The 14,047-nt window shown below is 48.6% G+C and overlaps 1 protein-coding gene and 1 long non-coding RNA gene across 3 annotated transcripts; one reads left to right on the top strand and one right to left on the bottom strand.

The window, feature by feature from the left end:
• Positions 1 to 8,900: 8,900 nt before the first annotated feature.
• Positions 8,901 to 11,258, bottom strand: LOC122419647. Its single transcript, XR_006262945.1, has 3 exons — positions 10,566 to 11,258; positions 9,641 to 10,042; positions 8,901 to 9,109 (listed from the first exon to the last, which is right to left on the bottom strand). It is a non-coding gene; the product is annotated as an uncharacterized LOC122419647 (long non-coding RNA).
• Positions 10,983 to 12,866, top strand: LOC122419645 (high affinity cAMP-specific and IBMX-insensitive 3',5'-cyclic phosphodiesterase 8A-like). Of its 2 annotated transcripts, XM_043434389.1 has the most exons (4): positions 10,983 to 11,053; positions 11,254 to 11,418; positions 12,226 to 12,274; positions 12,727 to 12,866. In XM_043434389.1, exons 1-4 carry the CDS (start codon positions 11,009 to 11,011, stop codon positions 12,864 to 12,866), a joined length of 399 nt encoding a protein of 132 aa, XP_043290324.1. In that variant the 5' UTR covers positions 10,983 to 11,008. The 2 variants fall into 2 exon arrangements, with proteins under 2 accessions (XP_043290324.1, XP_043290323.1); XM_043434388.1 differs by lacking the exons at positions 12,226 to 12,274; positions 12,727 to 12,866 and having other exon boundaries at positions 11,254 to 11,700.
• Positions 12,867 to 14,047: the final 1,181 nt, after the last annotated feature.

Below are 14,047 nucleotides of genomic sequence, written 5' to 3'. Positions count from 1 at the left end.
GACTGCAGCCATGAAATTAAAAGACAGTTGGTCCTTGGAAGAAAAGCTATGACTAACCTAGACAGCATATTAAAAAGCAGAGACATTACTTTGCCAACATAGGTCTGTCTAGTCAAAGCTATTGTTTTTCCAGTAGTCAGGTATGGATGTGAGAGTTGAACTATAAAGAAAGCTGAGAGTCGAAGAGCTGATGCTTTTAAACTGTGGTGTTGGAAAAGACTCCTGAGAGTTCCTTGGACTGCAAGATCAAACCAGTAAATCCTAAAAGAAATCAGCCCTGAATATTCATTGGAAGGACTGATGCTGAAGCTGAAGCTCCAGTACTTTGGCCACCTGATGCAAAGAGCTGACTCATTTGAAAAGACCCTAATGCTGGGAAAGATTGAAGGCAGGAGGAGAAGGGGACGACGGAGGATGAGATGGTTGGATGGCATCACTGACTCAATGGACATGAGTTTGAGCGAGCTCGGGGAGTTGGTGATGGACAGGGAGGCCTGGGTGCTGCAGTCCATGGGGTCACAAAGAGTTTGACATGACTAAGCAACTGAACTGAATAGTTACTCCACAGGGAACTGATGTTCGGCACAGAGAACTTTACTCAACCTTGTTCAATAACCTTTGTTGGCAAAAGAATCAATAGAAAGTAATAAAAACTGTATGTATATGTCATAACTGAATCAGTCCATTGTATACTGAGGACAAGCACAAAACTGCAATTGACTAGACTTCAACATAGCATCGGCATGAGATGAAAGAAAAGGAAAGGAAAGAAAAGTCATTCCCTCTGGTCTCCTTGACCTGAGATGCTATCAGATCCCTGGAGCCTGAGGAGGCATGAGACCCAGGGCTGGACTGATGTGGAGTCAAGGTGAACGGTGTCCTTCATAGAGGCTCCCCTTAAGCCTGTGCTGTCTGGTCTTCTCTGGCTTGGACCAGAGTCCCTATTGCACCCCAAAGATGGTGGCCTAACCCTCTGGCCTCGAGGATCAGGGTAAAGGCACCACCAGGCGTTGGGGTACCCAGTTGCAGCCTCCTTCCTGAGAGTGAAGCTTACTAGGAACCACAGCAAGGAGTGCTGTCTCAGGTGCAGAGTAGTCTAGCAGGGAGGGGGGGAAGCTTCAGAGGGGAGAAGTAGTGGGACTCAAGCCCTCAGGTGTTTGCTCAGGCATATTTCACTCTTAATTCACAGCCCAGGAAGCTGACTTTTCCTAAGGCTCTGGTAGCAGGTGGAACCCTGGGCATGAAGAAGTGCTGCCGCCTTGCGGACATTTCCTGTAACTACAACTTGACCACCAGTGCTTCAGTTCAGTTCAGTCGCTCAGTCGTGTCCGATTCTTTGCGACCCCATGGACTGCAGCACGCCAGGCCTCCCTGTCCATCACCAACTCCCGGAGTTTACCCAAACCCATGTCCATTGAGTCGATGATGCCATCCAACCATCTCATCCTCTGTCATCCTCTTCTCCTCCCACCCTCAATCTTTCCCAGCATCAGGGTCTTTTCAAATGAGTCAGCTCTTTCCATCAAGTGGCCGAAGTACTGGAGTCTCAGCTTCAACATCAGGCCTTCCAATGAATATCCAGGACTGATCCCCTTTAGGATGGACTGGTTGGATCTCCTTGCGGTCCAAGGGACTCTCAAGAGTCTTCTCCAACACCACAGTTCAAAAGCATCAATTCTTCAGCACTCAGCTTTTTTTATAGTCCAACTCTCACATCCCTACATGACTACTGGAAAAACCATAGCCTTGACTAGACAGAGCTTTGTTGGCAAAGTAACGTCTCTGCTTTTTAATATGCTATCTAGGTTGGTCATAACTTTCCTTCCAAGGAGTAAGTGTCTTTTAATTTCATGGCTGCAGTCACCATCCGCAGTGATTTTGGAGCCCAAAAAAATAAAGTCAGCCACTGTTTCCCCATCTATCTGCCATGAAGTGATGGGACTGGATGCCATGATCTTAGTTTTCTGAATGTTGAGTTTTAAGCCAACTTTTTCACTCTCCTCTTTCACTTTCAACAAGAGGCTCTTTAGTTCATCCCTTTCTGCCATAAGGGTGGTGTCATGTGCATATCTGAGGTTGTTGATATTTCTCCCATTAATCTTCATTCCAGCTTGTGCTTCTTCCAGCCCAGCGTTTCTCATGATGTACTCTGCATATAAGTTAAATAAGCAGGGTGACAATATACAGCCTTGATGTACTCCTTCCCCGATTTGGAACCAGTCTGTTGTTCCCTGTCCAGTTCTAACTGTTGCTTCCTGACCTACATACAGATTTCTCAAGAGGCAGGTCAGGTGGTCTGGTATTCCCATCTCTTTCAGAATTTTCCACAGTTTCTTGTGATCCACACAGTGAAAGGCTTTGGCATAGTCAATAAAGCAGAAATAGATGTTTTTCTGGAGCTCTCTTGCTTTTTCTATGATCCAGCGGATGTTGGCAATTTGATCTCTGGTTCCTCTGCCTTTTCTAAAACCAGCTTGAAAATCTGGAAGTTCATGGTTCATGTATTGCTGAAGCCTGTCTTGGAGAATTTTGAGCATTACTTTACTAGCGTGTGAGACCAGTGCTCACTGGCACCTCCAATTCACAAGGCCCATGTGCAATTTATGACAGCTGTCCTCAGGAAAGGTCCTACAGTGGGTTGTTGCAGAAATAAATTCCAAACACAAACAACTTTCAAGAAGCCAATTATAACAGGTAAATTTTCCTCACATCCTTTAAGGAAAAAAAAAAAAAGAGAAAAAAGACCCAATAGGCCAGAGGACAAGACGCTCTGCATCCCTAATTAGGACAGAAGGAATGCCAACTAAAAGGACAAGAAATCAATTCCCAAAGAATAGCCATCCTGACTGTCTGCAAACAGCAAATGGAGCAGATAGCTGGGAAATGACAGAACCCCCTTCACATTCCGTGGGAATGGTCATGGGCAACAGCCCCTAGGAAGGTTAGCCTCCACTGGCCAGGAAAAAAAAAACTTCAAGAGAGCTAAACCTAGGATTTTAATACCCATGCTGCTGCTGCTGCCAAGTCGCGTCAGTCGTGTCCGACTCTGGGCAACCCCATAGACAGCAGCTCACCAGGCTCCCCTGTCCCTGGGATTCTCTGGGCAAGAATACTGGAGTGGGTTGCCATTTCTTCGTCCGTATCTGGGTCTATATTACGAAAAATCATCCCTCAAAATGACACATGCACGACAGCGTTCACTGCAGCGGTACTTCCAGTTGCGAAGACACAGACCAAAGAGTTGGGCATGGAGAAGTGCTGCCGCCTTGTGGACAGGTCCTATAACTACAACTTGACCACCAGTGCTAAGGGCACCTCCAATTCACAAGGCCTGTGGGGCTGCTAACAGCAGTTGCTCTCAGGAAAGGTCCTGTGGTGGGTATTGCAGAATTAAATTCCAAACACAACCGACTTACAAGTAGTCAATTGAAACAGGCAAATTTTCCCTCATCTTTCAAGGGTAAAAAAGAGAAAAAAACCCAAAACCAAACAGCCACAAGACAAGATGCTCAACATCCCTAGTTATTACAGGAGGAATGTCAATCAAAACGACAAGAAACGAAATCCCATCTGATAGAACAGCCATCCTGACTGCAAACAGTAAATGGTGGAGAGAGCTGAGAGATGATGGAACACCCCCCTACACGTTTTGTGGGAATGGACATTGGCAACAGTCCCTAGAAAGGATAGCCTTCATAGGCCAGAAAGAAAATTTTGAGAGAGCTAAGCCTAAGATTTTCATACCCACAGCTGGGCCTATATTACAAAAAAGCCATCATTCAAAATGACACATGCAACCCAACATTCACTGCAGTGCAACTTCCAATAGCCAAGATACAGACCCAAAAAATCATCCATGAACAGATTAAATCTTAGAGAAATGTGGTACTTATATACAATGGGCTTTCCTGAGACATGGAAAACCACCATTGAAATTATGAAATTCTGCCAATGGTCCCCACAAGGATGGAATTTGGAGGATCATTCACTTAAGTAAAGTCAGCAACAGACAAAGAAAATAGCAGATGATGTCTCTTCTAGGCAAAATTTTAAAAAGAAATACAGGGTAAGTAATTTACAACACAAGAAAAGACTCTGAGAATTAAAACACAAAGTTTTCAAAAAAAAAAAAAAGGAAAAGCCAGGGATGAATTGGGAGGTTGATACTAAGATATACCCAAAAAGCTGTATCTGTAATAGGTAGTCCACAAGGATTATTTACTTCTTTCATTCTTCCACATTTACACAGAAATCTGTTTATCTAAAAGATACTGCACAAACACCTGATGTTCACTACAGGGAACTTTGTTTGAAATTCTGCAATAACCTCTAGAGCAAAGCAATCCAAAAAAGAACAGATATGACATATGTTAATATATATATTACTGAATCAGGTGGCTGTATAATGACCACAGGCACCAAATGGCAAATCAACTATATTCCCATGTAGCATCACCATTAAGGGAAAACAAAGAAAATCAAAGCGTAGTTAATCTCCTCCCTGACTTGGGCTGCTCTCCCATCCCTGGAGTCTGCGCAGACTTGGATCCCATGACTGGCCTGGAGTGGGACTGAACAGCCGCGCTGGTGATCCCGAATTAAGCCCCCTCTTTAACCTGTGCTGTCTGGCTTGCTCTGGCTGCGACCAGACATCCTAGCTCAACCAAAGTATGGTTGCCCGACCCTCTGGCCTTGAGTTTTAAAAAGTAACCTAGACTCCAGGTCTATTGGTGCTGGGGTCCCCAAATCAATCCTCTTTCCTGAGAGAGGAGCCTCTTAGGCACCTCAGTAGGGCTCTGTGGGCAAGGTAGGGATGCGTTGGGAGGTGAAGAGGGAAGTGAAGCGTTGGGGGGAAGCGGTAGTTTGTTTGTTGTTCACTTGCCCGGTTGTGTCTGCACTGGGATACCCCATACTGTTGGGGATCTCCCCGACCCAGGGGTTGAATTCACATCTCCTGTACAGAAGGCATATCCTTTACCACCTGGGCCACCAGCGAAGCCCTTTGGCTTCCTAAGGGTTTTCTGAACATTTCCTAGGAAAGCACGTCACCTCAGAGATAACTTACAGCCATCTCCAAAGGTCTCAGCATTTCCTTTTTTCCAGGGCATACGTGACCTTCCAGAGCCCCTCTGGGGAGGAGTCAGGAAGATGTAGATAGCCTGTATTTGCAGCAGTGTTGCAGGACTCTTCCTCAGAACACCAGGCCTGCCTGTTCATTAAAGGCCTCTGGGTCTGGGACCTGACTGCAGTTTGGAAATGTGGCAGCTGAGCCACCTGGGCAGCCCAGTGGTAAGTTAATTTGCCTGGTCCCAGGAATGCTTAGGACTGGGGCAGGAAAGTATTTTCACTTCAGCTATCCAAGCTGAGTGCAGAGGACAACTCAGCCATACTGGAGCAGGTAAAGAGGCTTTTGGAGGGACACTTAAAAAAGAAATGAAAGTGACAGCACCTCTTGAGAAATACCTTAGGGATGTCTCAACCTCTTAAGAGAGGTTAAGTTAATTGAAAGTTTGGGATCTTATATAAGTAAGCAAGTAGACAGACAAAAGCCAATTATTTACTCAAGGGGAAAACAAAGCATTTTTCAAGGATGGAAATCATAGTGTACTAAATGACTCTGCCATAATTATGCATAACTGTAAAAATGGAGTGTAGGGAATTCCCTGGGTAAGGAATTAAGGTTTTATTTTAAGGTTTTATCAAGGCCTCAGAAAGAGGAAGAGAATCAGGGCTGCTCAACTCTGAGATTCTGACCTGCAGGCAGTGGTTAAGAAAACAGTAATTCTGCAGCATTAACACACTCAAAAGAACATCCCCCAAAGGATGGTCAGAAGCAAGGTAGCTCTCACTGCTAAGGGCACAGGTTTGATTCCTGGTCGAGAATTAAGTCCCACAAGCTGCACAGTGTGGCCAAAAAAAAAAAGGGGGGGGGTGTAATAATAGGTATAATATAAGCACCTAATAATGTTAAAACTAAGATTATGTTGGGGTGTGTAGGGATTGGATTATCAGGGAGAAAAGCTGAAAAATGGAAGGAACAGTGAATAAGTAAGGAGTCAGCAGCTCACGAGAGAACCCCAGCCGCCTGGTTCTAGACTCACACGTTCGGCCCTGGAGGGACCTGTGACTCTTTCCACAAGTGTTGTGAGCAAACTGTCTGCTGAAACTTGAAGATGAGCATCAGCATAAAGGGTTGTGAACACATGAAAACCTGTGACGGAACTAAAGGCTTAGGGTTGGCTAACGTGGAGTATGTTTTTGAAACCTTAGTATTTTTTATTGTATGTTGTGATGACTCAGAAGGATTTTATTGTTTTCACTGAAGGGTCAACCTGTCTTCTCCAGAGACACCAGGGAATGCCTCTTGTTTGTTTATCGGCAGCCTCAGCCACAAACAATAGAATTGCTCTCTCCAAGCCTTGTATGTGGTGTGAAAGAGATGCTTTTAGAAAAACTAGCTAGCTCTCCACCAGAATTGAGGGCCAGGAGGAATATAATGCATTGTTTTCTACTTGCAGAAAAATTAGACACTATGTGTCCATTATCAGAGTGTGCAATGGCAACAATAAGGTATGTAGGGGGAGCCCTGGGGACCCTGGGGGCCCAGCAAGATTTCCCTTACTGCATCACTAGGCACTGAGAACTAACGGCTTCTGATATTCATTTCTAGGCGGAGAAGATAGCTGAAAGTGTTCAGACTGACAGTTACACAGGTACGGTGCCCCGTATTCATGCTTAGGGTTCACTGAGCTTTTTTTTTTTTCATTGAGCTTTTGAAAAACTGAAAACAGGCCCTGCCTCTGATGAGCTCACCTGGTGCGTAGGTGGCACTGTGTTTTCCTAGCGCTGTAGCAGCATCTCTCTCCCCGACTCCCGGGTCCTGAGCACAGGTGGGCATTCTGACAGGTGTCCTGGGCACGTCTCACCTCCAGTGCGTGCACGTCCGTGAAGCTGTGCTGAGCGGAGTGTGGTCTGTCAGCCTGATGCTTGAAGAGGCAGTGGTGTTGGTGTCGGACCACGTCTTCAGCGGGGACACCCCATCAGACCTGCCTCACCTCAGGGCTGTCTCGGGAGGACTTAAGTGGGGGAGACACCTTACAGACCAGGCTCCCTTTTTACAGACAAGGAGATGAAAAGCCCCATGATTTGCTCCGGGACATCCAGCTAGGAAGTGGTCAGCTGGCACTCAAGCCCAGACGGCCAGCTCCAGGAGTCTGAGGCACGTGCTGGGACAGTTCCCCTGGGCACTGGGAGTGATCAGGCTTTAACCTGAAAAGAGGAGGGACATATGGACAGCAGGGGCACACAGCAGGTGATCAAGAATGACCGTTACTGGGGAGGAAGGCAGGGGAGCGAGGCACGCTCCAGACAGGGAGAGGTGGACTGGAGTGAGGAGACAGGTGCAGAGGAAAAGCGATCCAGGCGTAAGAACAGTAACTAAAGAAGAAGAGTGCAGTGTGTTCTACAAAGAGCCGGGCAACATTCCGACTGGTACAAAAGGTGAGTGTGGGAAGGAGGTGGGATCGTGGAGGGTCCTTCGGTGTTGGGGGGAAATGAAGATCTCCATCTGGAGGCAGCAGCCTCAGTCGTCTTCGCATCCCTGGTGCCTGCCTTAGAGTCTGACCTGCCCCAGGCGCTCAGCGAATGTTTGCTGAGTGGCAGAAAGGGAGACGAAGGAGGGAACTGCAGGAGGTCACAGCGCAGCTTCTCAGCCCGCTGTTTGGACACCAGTCTCCTTGGAGCTCAGAGCGAGGAGACGCTGCAGTCTGAGTGGTTAGAGTAGGTGTGGCTGGACGGGGTAATGAGCATTTGGGCGGGACACCGTGTCCCCGGTTGGAGGCTGAGGAGCAGAGTCAAGGCTGTTCCTGAGACAGGAGAGCTGTGTCCCTGCAGCTCACTTGTGGGCCAGACTGCGAGAGATCAACAGCCCACTCCAGTATTCTTGCCTGGAAAATCCCACACACAGAAGAGCCTGGAGAACTACGGGTCACGGGGTCTCAAAAGAGTCAGACATGACTGAGCACACACACACATCTGGTTTGTCAGCCTCTGTATCATTTCTGCACAGAACTATCAAATTAGACAAAATATTTTAAATACTGTCATTTATAGAAACTTATTATGAAACAGGTGTGACCACAGATTGGAAGGCGTGTATATCAGGAAGCTAAAAGTGTCATAGTTTGTCTCGGAATCTATGTTAAATAATACAGTGGAAAGTTATGAGTGAATTGCAGAACACTCAACAATAAAATCTAGATCATCTAAATCAGCAACAGGTCAAAACCTTAGGGCAAAATTCCTTTGCATCTGTGAATCAGTGAAGCATGACATCAATAGGGCTCTTGCTTCCAAAATGTAGCGATGGGATAGGCATATTGTCAGGCGAGTGTATGCTCCTCGGTTCTGTCTCGTCACAACAAAGATTTGGAGTGACAGACAAAGTCCTCGGCGTGTCTCAGCTCTCGGGTCTTGGACAGACCGTGTTATAGCTCTCAGGTCTTGAACGGGCCGTGTTATAGCTCTTAGACAAATCAGTGTTACAGCTCCGTGTGACAGCCCCATTTTATTTAGAAAATAGCAGGAAAATCCATCCTCGAGGCGTGAGGGCATGTCGACCCAAAGACACGAAGAGAAGAGCGCCCCAGCACGTGGGAGAGAGAGAGAGCCCTTTGGCTCCTCTTTTTATATGTTTTTTTCTCCCCCTGGGCCTGCCCTATGTAAATTGGGCTAGCCCGGAGTGTTGTTTGTTCTACCTGAGGTCCTCATTCCCGCCCTCGGACCTTCCTTTGTTCTATTTTCGAGGGCTTTTCCCTTCCTTATCTTTTAGCCACCACCACTTTGGACTCCTTTTCCCTATTCTAACTACCTAACATTCCCCCCTCAAGAGATTGGAAATTCCCAATTCTTTGGGAATGGGGCATCGAGGTCTCTCTGGCTACTTCCTGCTGAACTGGGATGGCGAGGGATATTGGGCCTCCCCCTCTTGCTAGTCTCAAGCCTCAGAGTCCTGATAGCGGTGTCCATCTAATGGTGAGTGATATTCTCCGTGGTCGGCTGTAGTTTTATATCTTTGTTGAACTGGCACTGCGTGTTGTAGCTTCTTGACCTGGAAAGAGACAAAACAGATTAGACAATTGATAATACACGGAGCAATCATAAGCAGCATCAATATGGGATAACAAGGACTAGTAGGGGCATTACCCAACTCCAAATTCATATAACACATATGATAATAGTTATAGACATTCCTATTCCAGGAAGGAAGAAAACGGAACAGACATAGAAAGGAGTTCCTTGTCCTGATGAGTTTCAGAATTTGGCCCTGCAGAATCCCTTTCCCTGGTGGCTCAGATGGTAAATGCAGGAGACCTGGGTTGGGAAGGTTGATTCCTGGTTGGGAAGACCTTCTGGAGGAGGGCGTGGCAACCCACTCCAGTATTCCTGCCTGGAGAATCCCATGGACAGAGGAGCCTGGAGGGCTACAGTCCGTGGGGTCACCAAGAGTCAGAAACGACTGAGTGACTAAGCACACAGCACAACAATAAAACACACCACCATTAGAAGTGATGATCATAGAGAATTAAATCACAGGGGAAAATGTTTATGACGAATACAAATTCAAGGGGTAAAATCATACCTAGTGTATGTTCTTGGTCATGAAGATGACGAGGAGGAGGAGGTGTGGTGACGGTGTTGTAACCACACTGCCGTCTGGGAGCCCTTCCCTCCTTGGGCAGGGGCTCGAGGCCTGCTGGGCGTCCCTTCACCTCCTCCTCCCCACAGCCCTGCAACGGTTGACAGATGAGGAGGCTGAGGCTGAGAGAGGTGGGCTCGGGGAAGCCAGGCTGCAGATCCCCACGTTATCGAGGAGGTTCACGTGTTGGTTACCAGGCCTGGTTGCCAGCTGGAGACTGCCTCAGGGAGTCGGCTCCGTGTGGGTTCTCTGTTCTGACCTTCTACCTTTTTATGTCCTTTCCTCTTTGGTGTTGGGGGGGCAGGGCGGCTAACTGTGTAGGAACTGGATTATCAAGAGGAACAGCTGAAAAATGGAAGGAACAGTGAATAAGTGAGGAGGGTCTGAAGATGAGATCTTCCCATGAGCATTTGCATGGGGGTCGCCACGCCCCCAGCAGAGATTTCAGAACTGATCTTGTGAAAGCGGACAGACAGGAGACTTGAGCTAGGCTGCCCAGGCAATCCATTTTCCACCTGGGTCATCTCTGGGTCCTGAGGGCCTCTGGAAGGTCAAGAAGGGGTGAAACGCCCTAGGCATGCAAGGGCCTATGGAGGCTTGAGGGATTTTCATAGTTTCAGGACTTTGGTCATCCTGGGAGGAATTTACAACATTTTATGTGAGTGTCTTTTCCTACCCGTTCACCACCCAGGCTTCTCCCCACCCCAGAGGAACTGGGTCTTGACAGGAGCAACAAAAAATTAACAAACAGTAGAGCGTAAGACCTGCCACCCACCTCAGCTAATCTAGATGGATTAGGTAACAATCTCAAGCAGAACAGTGGAAAGCACCAAAGGATGCCTTGAAAAACTGAACCAGAAATACTCACGGATTTCAGTTAATTGAGTTGTATTTATTGTTCCCGCCATATATGAAACAAAGGGCCTGTGTAGCATTGTCTTTCAGAATGTTTCTCTCCTGGGTAGCAGCAAGCTGAGTTATAAAATGTCATTGTTACAGACACAGAGAGGCTAATGTGTGGCCTCGACTTGCTAGATGGCTTCCTCTGTCCTCTCGCTGGCCTGTGACCTCAGAGGTTCAGTCTAGGGGGTCACATGCCTCCCAGTGCCTTGAACCAAAGGAGGCAGAGTTGGTCTGCCAGAATCCCAGGCTTGGTAGGATGGGGAGGGAGCTGAGCCACCAGGTAGCTCTGGTCCTGCCCCTTCACTCGGGCCTGGAGGAGGGTGGGAGACAGTGACTGAGGCCGTGCTCGCCCTGATCCCTGCACCACCTGGTCTCTCCACAGTTTCCAGCCAGAGATGACACTCTTCCATGGCCCGGATTCATTCCATGACGATCGAGGCACCCATCACCAAGGTGACACGGCGACCCCCAACAGTGATGAGGCTCCCCTAGTTGTGCGGAGCGGCTGCCTCTGTGGAGAGAGGAGGGCGAGGGGAGCACTCTGACTGTCTTAAGTTAACAACGAGCCCCACCGCCAGCCCGACTCTTTGGATTGCTCTCTCATTGCCTTTAAGGTGATGAGAGTCAGGACTTTTCTTTCCGTATTATTGTAGGTCATCAATATCATCAATGCTGCCCAGGAAAGCAGTCCCATGCCTGTGACAGAAGCCTTAGACCGTGTGCTGGAAATTCTAAGAACCACTGAATTATATTCACCCCAGTTCGGTGCTAAGGACGATGATCCTCACGCCAACGACCTCGTCGGGGGCCTGATGTCTGTGAGTGTGCTGGCAGGCTGCCGCCTCGGTCCCGCTGCTCTCGCCTGTTTTCTGAGGCTGCTTGTTGACAGCCTGCCCCACACAGCGCTCTTTGTGTGCGGGGTCAGCCAAGGCCTAGATCATCCATTGCCCAGGCTCAGCTGCCCTCCGGCTGAGCCGTCACCCACCTGCGGCCTGTCCGGGGGGGTGGGGGGTACGGGGGGACCTCAACTTGGAACGGAGGGAGGAGCGTGTTTAGGACAGCCAGCTTGTCTGCTGCGTTGGGTCTCCATTTTTACTTAAGGGCTCTACAAGTAGTTGATTTAAATAAAATTTGAAGATTTTGAAAACTGGGGCAGAAAAAAATATGAAGTGTTTCATACCACATTACAGAACAGAACGACTGGCTCCCTCCAGAGCGTCCTGTACAGACTAGGTGACATCATGGGAGGAGGCTGGGGGATCATGTGTTAGCTGGAGGCTCTGGCCCGTGGGCTCCAGGTGCCGCCTCCAGCCATCTAGGATAGAGGCCTCCAGCTCTGTGGGAAACAGACCATTCCATTACCATCTGTCACCTTCTGTCTTGGTGACAAAGTTCAGAAATAAAAATTCACCTCCCTGCCTAATTCCTGCTTGCTAAAGCCACTAGATTTCATACCAGTGAGGCTGTCAGCAGTCATCAGACGGGTGATCACCGGGGAGCTTCAGTGTGTGCATGTGGATGGAGAAGGCTGCCCGCAGCTGTCCTGTGACCAGCTGACTGGGGGTTTTCAAGGAGTGAGGAATACTTGTGATTTCCCTGTTTCTTATTTCCTTGATTTTTATCAGGATGGTTTGCGAAGATTATCCAGGAATGAGTATGTTCTTTCAACAAAAAGTAAGTTTTTCCTTTATAATTTTTTGTATTGCTATTAGTATTTTAGCTAATACTACTGGGGCTTCCCTGGTGGCTCAGATAGTAAATAATCTGCTTGCAATGAAGGAGACCTGGGTTCGATCCCTGGGTCGGGAAGATCCCCTGGAGAAGGGAAAGGTTACCCACTCCAGTTCTTGCCTAGAGAATCCAGAGAGCCTGGCAGGCTACAGTCCATGGGGTTGCAGAGTCGGACACGACTGAGCGACTAAGTTTCATTAGTATTATAGCCACATTTAAGTGATGAAGAGAAATTTTCAGATAATAATTTTGAGGTTTTTTTTTTAATCAGTAAGAAGTTTTTGGTTTATCATAAACCCTAAGAAACAAAGCATCCGCGCCCAAAGATCTACTGCTCCCCCTGAGGGACCGAAATCGCCGTCAAGCCTGTTGATTCTGTTCTGTTCACCCTGCAGACCTTCAGCAGGTTCCCAGCAGCATCATCGTCCCCGTCTCCCTTCACGATGTCCCATCACAGATAACTCGGGCCATGGAAAAGGAGGAACACTGGGACTTCAATATTTTTGAACTGGAGGCTGCCACTCATAAAAGGTGAGCCCATGGAAGCTCAGCAGACAGGGAGTTTGATTCCAAGGGCCAGTGTGGAGAAAGCCTCCCCGGGAGTGTAGGCTCTGCTCAGAGCCAGTCTCTGGTCAGGGAGGAGGCCCCAGGAAAAGAGCAAGAGGTACCTTGAGTCTCCAGGGCCTCGGCGTCAGCGAGGGATCAGGGAGAAGCCAAGGGGAGTTCACCTGGCCATGACTGCTGCAGAGAGAGCAAGTGTCTTACTCGGAGTCTGCAAGTAGCAGAGGTTTTCTTTTTGTAAGATACGGTTATTAATTTCTCCTGTAGGTATTAAGTAGTGATATGTTGACATTGCCGCAAAGAGCCTCACTTTAGAGCTCAGAACCATTGGCAGTCCAGTGGTTAAGACTCCACGCTTCCAATGCAGGGATCTTGGGTGTGATCCCTGGTCAGGGAACTAAGATCCCACATGCCACTCAGCACAGCCAAATAAATAAATAAATACACAGATGTGCATGCTGATAAGAGCTGTCCCCAGATCTTAGTTGCTGTGTTCGTGACAGGCATGGGGACACTTCAGTGTCCTGACCTGAGTGTGGTCCCCAAGAGCAAGGTGGGATTGGGTTTCCCCTCCCATTTCATACCTCTCTGGAGAACACTCAGCTAGAGCCGTGTGGTTGGCCTGGCACACGGGAAGGGCGTTCAGACCTGATGCCAGCCAGCGCCGCCCTTCAGGAGGGTGAGGCGTCGACCCCAGCAGACAGCAGAGAGAGGCGGTTATAGGAGACTTGTCGGGTCCCGTCCCGGATGGGTGGTGGTCCCCGTGACAGCCCCTGCCCTTTGCTCACACTCAGCGCGAGTCAAGCTTCTGAGACACTCTGCATCCGCGTGCCCCACAGGGCCAGTGACAGCGGCAGACAAAGCTGTGGGCACTGGTTTACGTCCTAATGTGAGCTGGGACAGGGCAGGTCTGTCCAAGTCCTGAGAGCCCAGCCGGCTTGGACACTGCCTCAACAGAGCCAAGAGCAAAGGCCAGAGGCTAGATGACGGTCACTCTCAAGGACAGGCCTCATTTGGCATCATCTGGTCACCTGTCTGGGGAAACCCCCACCTCCAGAGTGTTGAGACCATCACGGGATGTGTGCCAGCGTCTGGCTGGTGTGCTGCCGTGGGGAACTGGTATCTGCTTCCAGCAAGACGTCTGGCCAGTGATAC

The sequence above is a fragment of the Cervus canadensis genome, chromosome 17 (genome assembly GCF_019320065.1).
Source record: "Cervus canadensis isolate Bull #8, Minnesota chromosome 17, ASM1932006v1, whole genome shotgun sequence".
In the NCBI taxonomy this organism is placed as follows: domain Eukaryota; kingdom Metazoa; phylum Chordata; class Mammalia; order Artiodactyla; family Cervidae; genus Cervus; species Cervus canadensis.
The sequence above is the reverse complement of the archived record's forward strand: the minus strand, read 5'-3'. Positions and strand labels throughout refer to the sequence as shown.